Below are 15,930 nucleotides of genomic sequence, written 5' to 3' on the forward strand. Positions count from 1 at the left end.
GGGACAACCTAATTGCATAAACCGTGTATGGTCACTGTGGGGGTTTCTTATCCCAAGTTCGTTCCTATGATGTAAACATGATCAAAGTAACATATGCTAATCAAAGATTTTAATGAGGGTTTTAGTGACCCAGCAACAAAAGTCACATATGTGAGAGTAACTTCAAGGAGACTATTAGGTATAGTTCTTTCAAACTATTACAGAACCAAGCAATGTCCACGGCTTTAAGGACATACCTATGAGAACAAAATTCTTTTGAGAGGAATAGTTGTGTGAAGTATGTCATCGTTTACACAAACGACAAAACATTTCAAGGACATCGCGTCTATTGTTTAGCCAGTAAAGAAAATATATTGTCACAAGGGAAGGTTCAAAGGAGGACACCCACATATCCCATGAAACTATCGATCAGAGATTCTATCTTCACATTGTGTCGAAATATTTTTCATAAAATCATCAATTTCCTTCATGTGGAGGATTGTTGGAAAAAGAGTGAATTTCGTTGATGGATTTAATATTTAAATTAAATTCATATTCCTTCTGGTTATTACAAATTAAGAGATATTTTAAATTTGAATATTAATAGGATAATTACTCTTTGAATATGTCAAATTACAAAAAATATTTATTGTCTATTTAACTTTGAATATTAAATATAATTATATACTTTTGAATATTTCAAATTAAAATAATATATATATAAGTTTGAATAGTAAAAAGTGTCTACATCTTTTGAATATATCAAATTAAAAGATATTATTATCTATTTAAATTTTAATATTAAAATATATCTTATTGGATTAAATCTCTCGTTTAAATCTCCTATAAATACCGAGTTAACATGTTAAGTTTAACAATAGTTTTCATATTTCAAAATTCAAAATCTTGAAAAAGTTCTCTTCTACTAGTTTTTCGCTGATAAATGAATGCAATGATGGTTTGTGATCTCTGCAGCCGTGCTACTATAGTTGATCATCTAGTTGTTGTATCCTGGAAAACAGACGACCAACAAACTCTAGTACTAAAGGAGTGGCAAAAAATATATATTAAGGAAATTGTGTATTGATAAACCTCAATTGTTTCCGATCGATATGTCAATAAATTGGAGTATTTTTTATTTCCATTTATTTTTTATTTGGTCTTAAGAAGTTCAACTTCTTTATTTTATTTTCTCAGGTTTGATTTCGTCTCAGATTATTATTTTGCGTAACAATCTCAAGACAGAGTAAACTCATTCTTTCTTTGATTTTATGATGATATTATTATCATTATTATTTTTTATTCCATTCTCGGATTAACATGATTTTCCTAACAATATTATCTGCTTAAGGTGGAAAAAACACTAATAATTTGCAGTTATTAATATCACATTTAAGATTAAGAGAAGAAGAAGAGTTAACGAGAGAAATCGATTGAGAGACTTATATCGAATATATCGAACGTAAATGATCAAGGGTACTTTTTTTAACAATTGACTAAATTCTGTTAGACCGGAAACAAAGGGATGATTATAAATACTTAAATTATATGAGAACTTAAAATTTTCAGAAAATTGCACGAACTAAACTACCTCAGTGGTTGAATGAAATATTATTATTTCTAAAGATTTTCAGGTTGAAGCACCATTAATTAGAAGGTATCTGAACAATCATTATCAAAAAACTTGAGAATCTTTAAAACAAATACTATCACATTTAATCCTAAATTAATAAAAAAATTCAGAAAGTTAAATCAATATCCCTTTAACCGATTATAACCACTATTGACTTGTTCCTCTACAAAATATCATAATCTGTTTCTAGAAGAAAAAATCTTGCAAAAACGCAAGGAAGATAACACAAATGAGAATGGCAGTAAAGTGGTACAAGAAATCATAAAAAAAAAAAAGGAGTTTTTGATCTTCCCAGAAAGAAGAATATTGAGTGGTCCTACTTCTTACAAGTTTCTTTTCTAACTCAAAACCTCACTTTCCAAATCTTTTGCAAATGTATTTGGCTTCCTTTTACGTACATATCCATACTCAAGTCTTCGTATAATCAAATTCTTATAAAACCGTTATAAATAGATTTACAAGAGAGAAAAAAGTCAGGAAAACACATCACATGTCATTCAATTATTAACAAGATTACAAACATCTCACTAATTTTTAAAAGCTATAAACTTATACAAATAGATCACTATGTCGTCCAGTTTGTGATGAACGTTCACTTTTTAGTTATAACCAAGTGACCTGATTGTTACAATCGATAAATTGTGTGACCTAATTATAACTAAAAGTCAATGTTTGTTTAATTTTTAATGACATAGTGACTTATTTGTAACTATCGATAATTGAGTGATCAGTTTGAACTTTTAAAAATTCAATGACTCATTTATAATCTTATTAATAATTAACTTGTTGTATATTTTACCCAAAGTTTAAAACAATGAAAATGTTTAATGAATTTTATCATTTGTTACGTGTTTAGATTAAGAGCATACTAGAATCCAATTATAAGAGTTATATTTGCACGAATTAAGCATTTTCGTAGAGATGACAATTTAATCAAACTAATGGGTTTTGACCCAATCCATCCAATAAGGTCGTATTTTTTAAAAAAAGGTTTGGGTTCGGGTGGGATTTTTTAAGGGGTGAGGTCGGGTCGCTTCGGGTTTGGGTGGAGGGTGAAAACTCCGACCTGACCCAACCTGGGATAATAATGTAATTTTTTAAAAAATATTATTATTTTAATTAAGTGTTTATTTTATAATGGGATGGGTCGGGTCGGTGTCGAGTGGAGGATATATATATCAGGTCAAGTCGGGTCGGGTCGGATGGAGGATATATAATTTTTAGATTGGATCGGGTTCGGGTGGATGATACATATATTCGAGTCGGGTCAGTTTGATAAAAAATCCGACCCTAACTTGACTCATTGTCATCCCTAATTTTCGGTGATAAAGAAATTATATTTTTTTGGGGTCTCAAATTTTGAATACCATGAATATTAAGTATGAATGTTCAAATATCAAACAAGTTAGAATTCAAATATCAAAACAAGTTAGAATTCATCTTTTTAAACATATGTACCTCATATTTACCCTAAATTAATTAAAATTACTTTTAAAAGATAATAAATATCCTAGTATGTCAAAAGTCTAATAATAACATAAACTTTAAGTAATTCTTAATATATAATAATAACATAACCTTTTTTTTCCTTTTAACCTAATTTTCTTTTAATAATTTTGTGTTGTATTTTTTTCTATTTGATTTTTGTTTAACCGATAGTGACACCAATCTTATTGTTGGTTACTGACCGCCCGTGACAATTAGTTCTCTTTTTTTTATATTATGTATTTTATCTTGTTTGCTTGAGTTTTTTTTTTTAATTTTGAATAAGATTTTCTATCCTAGTGACATTATTTATCTCTGTTCTTGTGGTACATATTTTCCATGCTCTTGTGGCATGATCCTCATAATTGTTGGTACGTTTTTCGCATACCTTTGAGGTCGTTTTGGTTCTCGCACAAAAACATCACGATATTTATTTTTGATTGATTAATCGATGGTCACGTATAGTCCCCTCTTTTTATAAAATGGTGTTAATCAATGTGATCAGATTGTGTAGTGAAGCATCTTGCCAGATTATTTGGTTTGCTTTCCACTTTTTTATTATTTCGTCAAACGCCTCATTCGACAAAGACAATGAGTTTTTATGAAGGTTATTGATTTTGATGTTGGTCATCGTTCTCATTGGAATATTTTAATTTTCTTCGTATCTTTAGTTTTAATTTTTGCTTTTGTACGAGTATTTTGGTGACTATTGTCTGCAAATTTCTCTCTATGTTTTGATACGTTGTAATTTTGATTTTTTCTATTATTAATACAATCTAGTTGCCATTGTTAAATAAAAAACTCAACCAATCAAAACACACCAAAAAAGGGCAAATTAGTCAAGCAAATGGAAATATCTATGGATAAGAAAGGGAGTGAGATTTATATATGAACGTAAAAGTAGAAAACTAAAAATGTACTGAGACTAGATCTTAAGTATCAAATTATAATTTTGGTCCTTTATTATAGTCAAAATTTGATATACCTTATACTTTTAATTCGGTACAATTTAAGGTTAATACCATTAAAATTTACAATTAAATTCGAGTCATTACAATGCAATTATTAAATTTTTTTGTACAAAATATTTAAGTTAGGGGTGACTCTCCAATTTAGGGTCAAGACATACCTAATCATTAATAACTTTGATTGTTACTCTGAATTATTAATATATTTCTTTCATGTAATCTTTATAAATTTAAAATTTAATCTCTTTACTTTCTGGATTAAAAACTCAATTTCAATTGCTAATATCATTTAAATTGTCTAGTTAAATTCAAGTTCATTACAATGCCACTTTTTTGGTTAAGTGTCTTTCACGTTAGTATTTTTTATTAGCTCAAGAACATATGAAGTATTTAATTTTCTTTTATAAAAAACCAATTAAGTCCATTTTTCTTTATCTCATTGAGTCATTGAACTAGTAAATTTTATGGATTGAGGATTTCTGTCATTGGTTTTTATTATATCAATGTGCATGTTTACTCAACAATTAAATAACTTTTTGGGCTTTTTTTAAAAATAATTAAATCAGAATCACTTTGTAAAAATTTGAATTAATTTAATAACTTTGTAAAAATAGTAGGATTACATTATATCAAAATAAAGTATAATGATTAAATCAAAATTTAAAGATAGTAAAGGGACCAAAAGCATAGTTTAATCCCCTTAGCCCCATCCATCCAAACAGATGTAAATCATATAGCGGAGAAGTCGATAGAAGATGACAGACCGTCGACGTAGAGAATAATAAAGAGAGAGAGAGAAAGGCAGTGAGAGTGTGTGTTAATATAAACCACATTTATCCTCTTTATTTGCACTTCGGTTGACCATTTCCAGATTGAAAGAAAAGGGTGAAAAAAGGGTCTCTTCTCCCTGCAATTTCTAAAAGAAAATACCCTTTTTTCTCTTCGTTTTCCTCGGTTCTACTAGGTGAGTGGTGCATCTTTTTCCTCTGTTTTTCCCCAGGTGTAATTTGATGCTTTCTTTTGGTTTCATGGCTTGTTGGATATTTGGGTTTTGTTGTATTTTCGGATTTTCGTTTAAAGACTGTTTCTTGTGGTGTTTTCTTTTTTGGTGATTGCTGACGATTATCCCACCTATTGAAATTTGTATGATTTTCCGGTGCTTTCTTTCTGGGTTTTAATTCCCATTGTGCGAAGTTTGTAATTTAAGCTCGGTTCACTTTATATCACTTGTTATAAATAGTTCTTGTGTAGTTAACTCTGTTGGAAGAAGTTATATGATATTAGTGGGTTCATACTGAAAGAAGATTTTGAGATTAGATGAGAATTTTCATTTGTTGTGTGGTTGTTTTGATTGTTGGTTAATGATTTGCAATTTTGTGAAGAATGCAGGCGTTTTTACGGCCCCTTTGGGGGTATTCATTTATGCAAGTCTTTGTTTTATTGCAGATAGCTGGTTAGGAGAGATGGCTAAAGTTCTGGCTCAGTCGGTTGTTGTTCCTGCTCTAGTTACGAGTCGAAGTCATGATCCATCCGAACAATCTGGAAAATCGAAAAGGTCCGCTAAAATGATGTGCAGTTTAAGAACACCTGGATTGGTGATATGTAGTTTCTCTGGGTTGCGTGGTTCGACTTCTTTAGATAATATGGTCAGAGTCGGCCAAGATTTCCATTCTAAGGTTGCAATTTCAATCTCTTCTCAACGTGGAAGAGGAAGCAGGTGTGTACCTAAAGCTATGTTCGAGCGCTTCACGGAGAAAGCAATTAAAGTAATCATGCTTGCTCAAGAGGAAGCCAGACGGCTTGGTCATAATTTGTTGGTACCGAACAAATTTTGGGCCTTATTGGTGAAGGTACTGGCATTGCCGCAAAAGTTCTGAAATCCATGGGAATCAATCTTAAAGATGCGCGAGTAGAAGTCGAGAAGATAATTGGAAGGGGCAGTGGTTTTGTTGCTGTGGAGATTCCATTTACTCCTCGTGCCAAACATGTTTTGGAACTCTCGTTGGAAGAAGCCCGCCAACTTGGTATCTTTTATAGATAGCTTTAATTAGTTTACAACAGCTTTTAAACTGTCATTTGGCTTTCATTTTGTTTGTGTTGATTATTCATAGAACAGTTCTCTTTTTTCATGTTCATGCTCTCCAGACTTGGGAAATTTACATTGATTAACTGGCAAATGTTATGTTATAAATTTCAGGCCATAACTATATTGGATCCGAGCATCTTCTTCTTGGTTTGCTACGTGAAGGTGAAGGTGTAGCAGCTCGCGTTCTTGAGAATTTAGGTGCTGACCCAAGTAATATCCGCACACAGGCAAGAAATGCCTTTGTCAACTTGATCTTGTTTATATTTAGTTTACTTTATTGTAATATAAATGTAGAAAGTAAGGATTTAGGAATAGAGATGAAAGTGATACTCTTAATTTATTGATTGATTAGATGAGAAATACAAATAAGATAGAGTTATAGTTAATCTAAACTACTAAATCAAATAGAATAGAGTTATAGTTAATCTAAATTACTAATTCAAATAATTTACTGCTTCACACTCCAATATTCTACAATAAAACATAAACTGGGGTTATCTTTTCTATTTGATTGACGTAGGTTATTCGTATGGTTGGTGAGGGCAACGAAGTTAATGTTGTTACTGGAGGATCCGCTGGAAACACAAAGATGCCAACACTCGAGGAATATGGAATCAATTTGACCAAGTTAGCTGAAGAGGTAAGCGGATTTATCTGTCTGTTTCATTATTGGGGTATTTTTATGTTCTTGTTTCTAAGCAGGCTTTCCCCATTTCAGGGTAAATTGGATCCTGTTGTTGGAAGGCAGTATCAAATTGAACTTGTTGTCCAAATATTGGGTAGACGGACCAAAAACAACCCATGTCTCATTGGAGAACCTGGTGTTGGGAAAACTGCTATTGCCGAAGGCCTTGCCCAACGAATTGCAAGCGGCGATGTTCCTGAGACAATTGAGGGCAAGAAGGTGCATACATGTCTTTCACCATTAAAAGTATATTATTTTAGTAAAGGGGTTGAAAGAATTGACTTTTTTTTAATAAAAAATTCACGTTTTTGGATTTGTGCAGTTCTCTCGACATGATAGTCGGGTAGTATTTTTTTTCTTGTTTTCATTGGAATTGCCTTATGCTTAAATCAATCTTGTACAAGTTGCATGTAAATGGTTGTGAATGTATGTATAACGTTCATCTCTTTCAGGGGTCGTTTTTCTTTCTATTGCATTAAGAGTCATCAAAAGAAATAGTTGGCTAGTGGAGGTTTTAGCATGTAAAGTTTTAGAGGCTTGATCACTTTGATCAAATCTGAAATATCATGAACTATTAGGTCTAATCAAGAGTCGGTCAAAAAGAATGAAATGGTTGATAGATGAAGATAGTGTATGAGTTGAGAAAAGAGGCTCTTGTTTCTTTCAATGTCATTAGAATTTCCCTTTTACTGATTTTTTTTCTTTCTTTTTCATGACCTTTATGAGTTGCAACCAGTTTTGTATGCTGGTTTATCTATTATCGATTCTCAGGTAGATCAACACCTTTATGGTTGTTTTCTTATCAGGTTATAACTCTTGATATGGGTCTTCTTGTTGCTGGAACAAAATATCGTGGAGAGTTTGAGGAGAGGTTGAAGAAGCTAATGGAGGAAATCAAGCAAAGTGATGAGATGCTTTTTTGAAGAGTTAGCTGGTTTTATTTGTGGTCAGAGTATTCCTCTTTGTGTGGGAGGTGATTTTAATGTGTATCTTTCAGAAGAGGAGAAGATTGGAAGAGCCCAAAACAGAAATTCAATTAGAATTTTCAGTCATTTTATCCAACAGACAGGTTTAATTGATTTACCTCTGCATGGGGGTAGGTTCACATGGTGTAGCAATCAGGATATACCCACCTTTGTTAGACTGGACAGGTTCCTTGTTGATGTCCGTTTCTTGGAAGCCTTTCCTGAGACTATACAGTATTTGTTACCTAAGGCTATATCAGATCACAAAGCCATTTTTCTTGAGAGTGGTGGAGTTAGTTGGGGTAAAAAACCATTCAGATTATTTAGTTATATGATGGATGAAGAAGGTTTTCAGAATTTAGTTGGCTCTGCTGTACAAAACTGCAAGAGTAAACACAACAGAGCTGGAATTTTTTCTATCCTGAAATCTACCAAATTGGCGATCAAGGAATGGGAAGGGAATAGAGATCAATACCCAGTTGTAGAAATTGCAGAATTAGAAAGGAATATCCACTTAGCAGAGGAAAATTTCCAGCAAATGCAACACTATAATGGCTGTGAAAAAGCTGCAGAATTGAGGACTATGAGAACAAAATTATGGAAGCTTTATAAAATTGAAGAACAGATTTGGTTTCAAAAATCGAGATCAAAATGGGTGCAAGCAGGGGATCATAATACAAGATTTTTCCATGCATGTGCTTCAGTCAAGAGAAAGAGGAATTTTTTGAATGTTCTAAATATCAGTGGTGAGGTTATTCAAGATCCAGCTATCATCAAAGCTACTGTTAAAGATCATTTTTTTTGGAATCTATAATTCTAAGTCTACCTTGGAAGTTGAAGATTTGAAGCTGAATTTTTCCAGAATTTCTGGGGAGCAAAGTGTGTTTTTGGAAAGAGAATTTACAGAGGAAGAAATTTGGGAAACTCTTCAATCGTGTGATAGTAACAAAGCTCCCGGACCGGATGGATTAAATATAGGCTTTTTCAAGAGATTTTGGTCTATTCTAAAGGTAGATATTCTAATTTTTTCATAATTTATATGGGAAAGATTGGGAACATGCAGTCAATCATACTTTCATTACTCTTATTCCCAAGGTGTTTAATATTGGTGGATTAGATGATTTTAGACCCATAAGACTTTTAGGAGGGTTGTACAAGATCCTTTCTAAATGTCTTTCAAGGAGATTAAGGAATTGTATTACTGGTTTGATCAGCCCAACGCAGTTTGCATTTATTCCAGGTCGTCAAATACTGGATTGCTCTCTTATAGCTAATGAGGGAGTTGACTTTTGGAGGAAGAAAGGGCTTAAAGGATGTGTTTAAAGTGGACTTCAGAAAGGCCTATGATACTGTGGATTGGTCCATTCTTTTTACGGTTATGGAGAAAATGGGATTTGGCTTCAAATGAAGGAGTTGGATCAGACAATGTGTAACAACAGCCTCAATTTCAGTTTTGATTAATGGGGTCCCTTCTCAGGAATTCCCTATGGCAAGGGGTCTCCGTCAGGGTTGTTCTCTATCTCCTATGCTTTTCAACTTGGTTGGGGAACTTCTAAACTTACTGCTTTCAAAAGCAGTATCTGAGGGATTGTTTTCTGGACTACAATTTGGAAGAAATGAGACGGCTTTCTGGCCTTCAATTGAATTTGAAGAAAAGCAGATTATTTGGTGTTAATACGGCTGCGGAGGAGGTTGAGGAGTGGGCCTCGTCTATTGGTTGTGCAGTTGGGAATTTTCCCTCTGAATATCTAGGTTTGCCTCTCGGTGTATCTAGGAATTCTTCCTCTCTTTGGGATCCGGTGGTTTTACAATTTAACAAGAAGCTTGCAGGTTGGAAATCGAACACTCTTTCATTGGAAGGGAGGTTAGTCTTGATTAAATCGGTTCTCTGTTCACTTCCAACCTACTATTTATCCCTGTTTAAAATTCCTTGCTCGGTTAATTCCAAACTCAATTCCATAATGTCTAACTTCCTATGGGGAGGTGGAACGGATAAAAACAAGATTCATTGGGTCAGCTGGTCCAATGTGTGCAAATCTAAGGAGGAGGGAGGTTTGGCAGTGTTGAATATTATTAATATGAACAGAGTTCTACTGGGGAAATGGTCTTGGAGGTTTGCTAATGAAAGGAATGCTGTTTGGAGGAGGTTGATATGTTCAAAATACAATCTGGATCCCTACTCTTTACTGTCCAATAGCAAGATACCATCTCAATCCTCTTGGATTTGGAGTTCAGTGGTTAATTCTCATTTTAAAGAAGACTCATTTGGCTCAAAATTTCGAAGTATGTGCAGAATTCAAGTTGGTTGTGGTCAGTTTATCCGTTTTTGGTAGGACAAATGGGCAATGGACTGCCCTCTTAAGGTCTCTTTCCCAAGGCTGTTTGCTATCTCTTCAAATCAGAGTGGTAAATTGATTGATTTCGGCGAGTTTAGTTCTTTAGGCTGGATTTGGAATATTCGATTGAGGAGGAATTTGGCTGATTGGGAACTTGAACAGTGGACTAATCTGATGACAATCATTTCTAATTTTTGCTTGTCTAAAGATGCCAGCGATGCTCTGATCTGGAAAGGGAAAGGGGATGTTGTTTATTCTGTTAATTTATGTGTGAAGATTTGTTCCTCGGGTTCTCAGGCGAACTTTTTTTGAAAGAAAATTTTGTGGAAAGGATTGGTGCCACCAAGGATTGAGACTTTTATGTGGTAGGTGGTCCTTCAAAAACTACCAGTGAGGACTGAACTGGCTAAAAGAGGAGTTTCGGATATTGTAGATCTTTCATGTCCTTTATGTAATTTGGTGGATGAATCCTCTTCTCATTTATTTCTCTCTTCTTTTGTCGTGTGATCTTTGTGGAATAAATTTTTGCAGTATTAGAGTATCAGTTCGGTCTTTCATGGAAATGCGCAAAACTTTCTTCTAGCTTGGGAAGATCTAAATTCCGGTTCTACTATTTGGAACTTTATTCCGGCTGTTGTTATGTGGGCTGTTTAGAAAGTTAGAAATGACATCGTCTTCGAAAAGAGGGAAGTTGGATCAAAATAATTTATTTTTCTTAGCTAGAGTAAGGCTTGGATCTTGGTTCCTAGCTAAGTTTGCAGATTCGGTCATTTCTTTGGATTCCCTTATCAGTGACCCTTCCCTTGGGGATTCATGTTTCCCTCCAAACAAATCAATTGTCTCTACCATCCCGTGGTCCCTCCCTCCTAAGGGTTTTGTCAAATTGAATGTGGATGCAGCTACTAGTTCTGACTGGAAGAGCAGTGGAATTGCAGGTATTCTAAGAGATGAAGAAGGTCTACTTTTAGGTTCTTTTAAGACGGCTTCTGGTCCGGTTCCACCTATTCTGATGGAGTTAAAGGCTGTTAAGGAGGGTTTAAATTTCTTTCACTCAGTGAGAGGAGGTATTAAGGGTCGGTTGATTATAGAATCAGATTATAAAATGGTAGTGGATTGGATTAAGGATGGATCTTGTTGTCCTGTTTTCTATGCCTCCATTGTTAGGGAGGTAGTTGTTAAACTCAAAGAAGTCAAGGGAGTTATTAGATGGGTGGCTAGGACAGCCAATATTGAGGCTGATGGGTTGGCTAAGTCTGGTATTGGTTAATTTTACTTTATTGTTGGGATATTTTATTTTGGGTTTTTAGGTTGTTTGTAAGGGTTTTATCTTATTATTGTAAATCTTATGTGTCTTTATTAATAAAGTTTAAGGCACTCTTTTCCTCCTTCCTCTGATTTAGGAATTCAATATGAGTTCCTTAAATCATGAAGGGGGTTTTTAATGAGGTCTCAATTCCTATAAAAAAAAAGCAAAGTGATGAGATAATATTGTTTATCGATGAGGTTCACACTTTGATTGGAGCGGGAGCAGCTGAAGGTGCCATTGATGCAGCCAATATCTTGAAGCCTGCTCTTGCAAGAGGTGAATTGCAGGTAATTTTTGTTCTTACAGTTGGGATTGTACCCTTTGACTTTTATATCCGAATTCTATATGAATTATGTGAGGCCTGACCGATGCTCTAATTATTCGAGCTTTCTATTAAGCTTTGACAACTGTTGAAATTTAGTATTGGGTTAATGTGACTATATTCTGACAATTCTTTACTCTATCTGAATCGTTGTAGTGTATAGGAGCTACAACCCTTGATGAATACCGAAAGCATATTGAGAAAGACCCGGCTTTGGAAAGACGTTTCCAGCCTGTCAAAGTGCCTGAACCATCTGTAGATGAAACCATACAGATTTTGAAAGGCTTGCGGGAGCGTTACGAGATTCACCACAAGCTTCGTTACACGGACGAAGCCTTAGTTTCTGCTGCACGGTTGTCATACCAGTACATCAGGTACATGGTCATCTTATTTTCATCGAGTTTCTTTGTAATTGCTTAGTGACTAAAAATTGAACTGCCATTTTTTGTTCCTCGTTCTAATTTCTGTATGGCCAGTGACCGTTTTCTACCTGATAAAGCAATCGACTTGATTGATGAAGCTGGATCTCGTGTTCGCCTTCGTCATGCACAGGTCTGTTTGTAGAACAATCTAGTCCTGAGTCACTCTTATATGCCTTACTTTCTCAAGTTGATTTTGTGACATTTCTTTTGGTACAGCTCCCTGAGGAAGCTAGAGAGCTTGAAAAAGAGCTTCGGCAGATAACAAAGTCAAAGAACGAAGCAGTTCGTGGCCAGGACTTTGAGAAGGTACCAAATTGTTGAGTTTCCTGGGTTCATTTTATGCTGATTACTTTTAGGGGTGGATCAAGTCTCTTCTCTGGGTCCTAGCTTTTCAGTTTTTACCAAACCCACCTAAATTACTTCAGCTTGACCCATATTTTAACAAATCCTTTTAAACAGGCTGGGGAGCTACGTGATCGAGAAATTGAGCTCAGGGCTCAAATAACTGTAATCCAAGAGAAAGACAAGGAGATGAATAAGGCGGAGGCAGAGGCAGAGGATGGAGGGCCTGTTGTGACCGAAGTTGACATTCAGCATATAGTCTCTTCGTGGACTGGTATTCCCGTTGAGAAAGTATCAACCGATGAATCTGATCGTCTACTTAAAATGGAAGACTCTTCATAAACGACTCATTGGTCAGGATGAAGCTGTCAAAGCCATCAGCCGTTCTATTCGACGTGCCCGTGTTGCTCTCAAGAACCCCAACCGCCCAATTGCAAGCTTTATCTTCTCTGGACCAACTGGTGTGGGAAAGTCGGAACTAGCAAAGGCACTGGCTGCTTACTATTTTGGTTCTGAAGAAGCCATGATCAGACTCGATATGAGCGAGTTCATGGAAAGGCACACAGTTTCCAAGCTCATAGGTTCACCTCCTGGGTATGTTGGCTATACTGAGGGCGGTCAGCTAACCGAGGCTGTCAGGAGGCGGCCGTACACTGTTGTACTTTTTGATGAGATTGAGAAAGCCCATCCTGATGTTTTCAACATGATGCTCCAGATACTCGAGGATGGGAGACTGACAGATAGTAAAGGAAGAACTGTGGATTTCAAGAACACTCTTCTGATAATGACGTCGAATGTTGGAAGCAGTGTGATCGAAAAGGGTGGACGACGAATAGGATTTGATCTCGATTATGACGAGAAGGACAGCAGCTATAACAGAATAAAGAGCCTGGTCATGGAAGAACTGAAGCAATATTTCAGGCCTGAGTTCTTGAACAGATTAGATGAGATGATTGTTTTCAGGCAGCTGACCAAGTTGGAAGTGAAGGAGATTGCCGATATAATGCTCAAGGAAGTCTTTGACAGGCTTAAAAACAAAGAAATCGAGCTTCAAGTGACGGAAAGGTTTAGAGAGAGGGTGGTGGAGGAAGGATACAATCCGAGCTACGGAGCGAGGCCTTTGAAAAGAGCCATTATGAGACTTCTCGAGGAGAGCATGGCTGAGAAGATGCTTGCAAGGGAAATCAAGGAAGGTGATTCTGTAATTGTGGATGTCGACTCTGACGGAAATGTCACGGTTCTCAATGGTAGCAGCAGCACTCCCGAGTCATTGGCTGATCCAGTTTCGATCGCATAAAAAACCAAATATGTAACCTTTTCTGGATATGTTGTTTGTTACCCTTTTCTTTTTTTTATTGAAAAACACTACTTGGCTGTTGATGGCTTGCCTATGGAATACTGAAAGCCGTCTTTCTTGAGTATACTCTTTTCTCAAAACGTAACATCAAATTCAGCGTAGAAGTTGATCGTTTGTTAAGCACAGCTCAAATACGTAACTTAACATCAAATTCAACGTAGAAGTTGATCGTTTGTTAAGCACAGCTCAAATAAGTAACTCATCTTTGCCCGGATGGATCCAATCTAACAATTTCAATGGCACAAATTCTTTTTTTTTTTACTCGTTCAATGCAGAACGACCTTTCCAAGTTGAAAAGTCTCCTTTTTTGCAAATTGCATTCGTGACAACAAATCACAGCTAGCCGAAGAAAAGAAACAATGGTGGTGGTGTCTGATATCTCTCGTCAATCTCTTCTTCCTAGCTTCCTCTATTCCACTTCTTCCTCAGCCAAACGTCTCTTGGGTTAGGAGCTGCCTCCATCACCGTTCGTTATGTCATCAAAAGTGGCTGTCGGTGATGTAGGGGTGAGAGGGAGTAGAGTAGTGATAAAGTCGCCAGAGGAAGGGAAGATCAAGATGTTCTCTCCTGCTTTTTACGCCGCGTGTACCGTGGGCGGGATGTTGTGCTGCGGCATCACTCACACCGCTATTACGCCTATGGATCTTGTCAAGTGTAATATGCAGGTAATTCTGTTCTTTCAAATATAGGAGCCTGCCTTCACGTACTCTTCTTATTCCCCACAATTCACCTAGATTGACTCAGCAAAGTACAAGAGCATCACATCTGGTTTTGGAGTACTGGCAAAAGAGCATGGATTAAAAGGGTTATTCAAGGGTTGGGTGCCAACTCTGTTGGGATACAGTGCTCAAGGTGCTTTCAAATACGGTTTCTACGAGTTCTTCAAGAAGTACTATTCCGACATCGCCGGGCCGGAATACGCAGCCAGGTATAAAACCCTGATATATCTAGCCGGTGCAGCATCATCCGAGTTGATCGCCGATGTGGCTCTTTGCCCCATGGAAGCTGTCAAAGTTCGAGTGCAAACCCAGCCTGGCTTTGCCCGGGCTTTATCGGATGGGTTACCAAAGATTGTGCAAGCAGAAGGTGTTGCCGGGTATGGTTTCTCTATAAAGCACTTTAATATGGTATATTGCATATGTTTATGTACAGGCTGATACTCAAGTATAATCTTTGCTTGTATTTATAGGTTGTACAGACTTGCTCCTCTTTGGGGACGACAGATTCCATGTGAGCCACCAACATTTCAACATATAGATACGTATCTGAGATTCGGAATGAACCGAGTTGATATGGTTTTTTGCAGACACGATGATGAAATTTGCATCGTTTGAAACGATTGTTGAGCTAGTGTACAAACATTGTATCCCAACGCCCAAAGAGCAGTGCAGTCGACCAGTGCAGCTTGGGGTGAGCTTTGTTGGTGGGTACCTTGCTGGTGTTTTATGTGCTGTTGTATCACATCCTGCTGATAATCTCATCTCTTTTCTCAACAGTTCCAAAGGGACAACTGCTGTTGATGTGAGTAAAACCCTTTTTCTTGCCTGGTAAACTTTTATTAACCTAAACCGAACATTATGATATTTGTCGATTGTTGATGGGAATAAGTTTGTTGTGTCGGTAGTTGACGATTATGGGAAAGAAAAAGAAAAGAAAGGTGATGTGAAAGAGAAGATGAATAATGTAGAGAGTAGGAGAGAGTCTCCTCATCAGTTTTACCAGAGGGGTCTTTATAATGACTTTTAGTTTGCGGTGTTAAAAATAGAGTTAGTAGTAGATCTAAAAATATTTTTAAGAATGGGTACATATATATTAATAATGGAAATTTTTTGTACGAGTGGCACAAATAAAATTTTATAGTAAGCACCATCAAGAAAATGAAAAACTAACGTAATAAAAATTTGAATTTCAAGATGGCTATGTGCCCAACCTGGAGCCCATTTGCATCCATCACTATATAGAGTAATTATAACTATTAGTAGGTCAATAAACTAAATAGATTTGGTCCTTGAAGGCTCCAGTGGTTATTTTATGAAGATATGAT

At 35.9% G+C, this 15,930-nt stretch overlaps 1 protein-coding gene and 1 pseudogene across 1 annotated transcript; both read left to right on the top strand.

The window, feature by feature from the left end:
- Positions 1-5,522: 5,522 nt before the first annotated feature.
- LOC120167108 lies at positions 5,523-13,875 on the top strand (annotated as a pseudogene).
- A 484-nt stretch (positions 13,876-14,359) lies between these two features.
- On the top strand, positions 14,360-15,632 carry LOC120167095 (mitochondrial phosphate carrier protein 2, mitochondrial-like). Its single transcript, XM_039176210.1, has 5 exons — positions 14,360-14,551; positions 14,621-14,982; positions 15,076-15,116; positions 15,193-15,407; positions 15,495-15,632. The coding sequence occupies exons 1-5, from the start codon at positions 14,360-14,362 to the stop codon at positions 15,630-15,632; spliced, it is 948 nt and encodes a 315-aa protein (XP_039032141.1).
- Positions 15,633-15,930: the final 298 nt, after the last annotated feature.

This window comes from Hibiscus syriacus, unplaced genomic scaffold (assembly GCF_006381635.1).
Source record: "Hibiscus syriacus cultivar Baekdansim isolate YM2019G1 unplaced genomic scaffold, ASM638163v2 tig00111662_pilon, whole genome shotgun sequence".
NCBI classification, from domain to species: domain Eukaryota; kingdom Viridiplantae; phylum Streptophyta; class Magnoliopsida; order Malvales; family Malvaceae; genus Hibiscus; species Hibiscus syriacus.

Bases quoted from the DNA above. Each gene is read 5' to 3' on its own strand.
- LOC120167095 (XM_039176210.1), top strand. From the start codon at position 14,360: ATGTCATCAAAAGTGGCTGTCGGTGATGTAGGGGTGAGAGGGAGTAGA. The intron at 14,552-14,620 runs GTAATTCTGTTC...CAATTCACCTAG, and splicing joins TTGTCAAGTGTAATATGCAG to ATTGACTCAGCAAAGTACAA. The intron at 15,408-15,494 runs GTGAGTAAAACC...GATGGGAATAAG, and splicing joins AAGGGACAACTGCTGTTGAT to TTTGTTGTGTCGGTAGTTGA.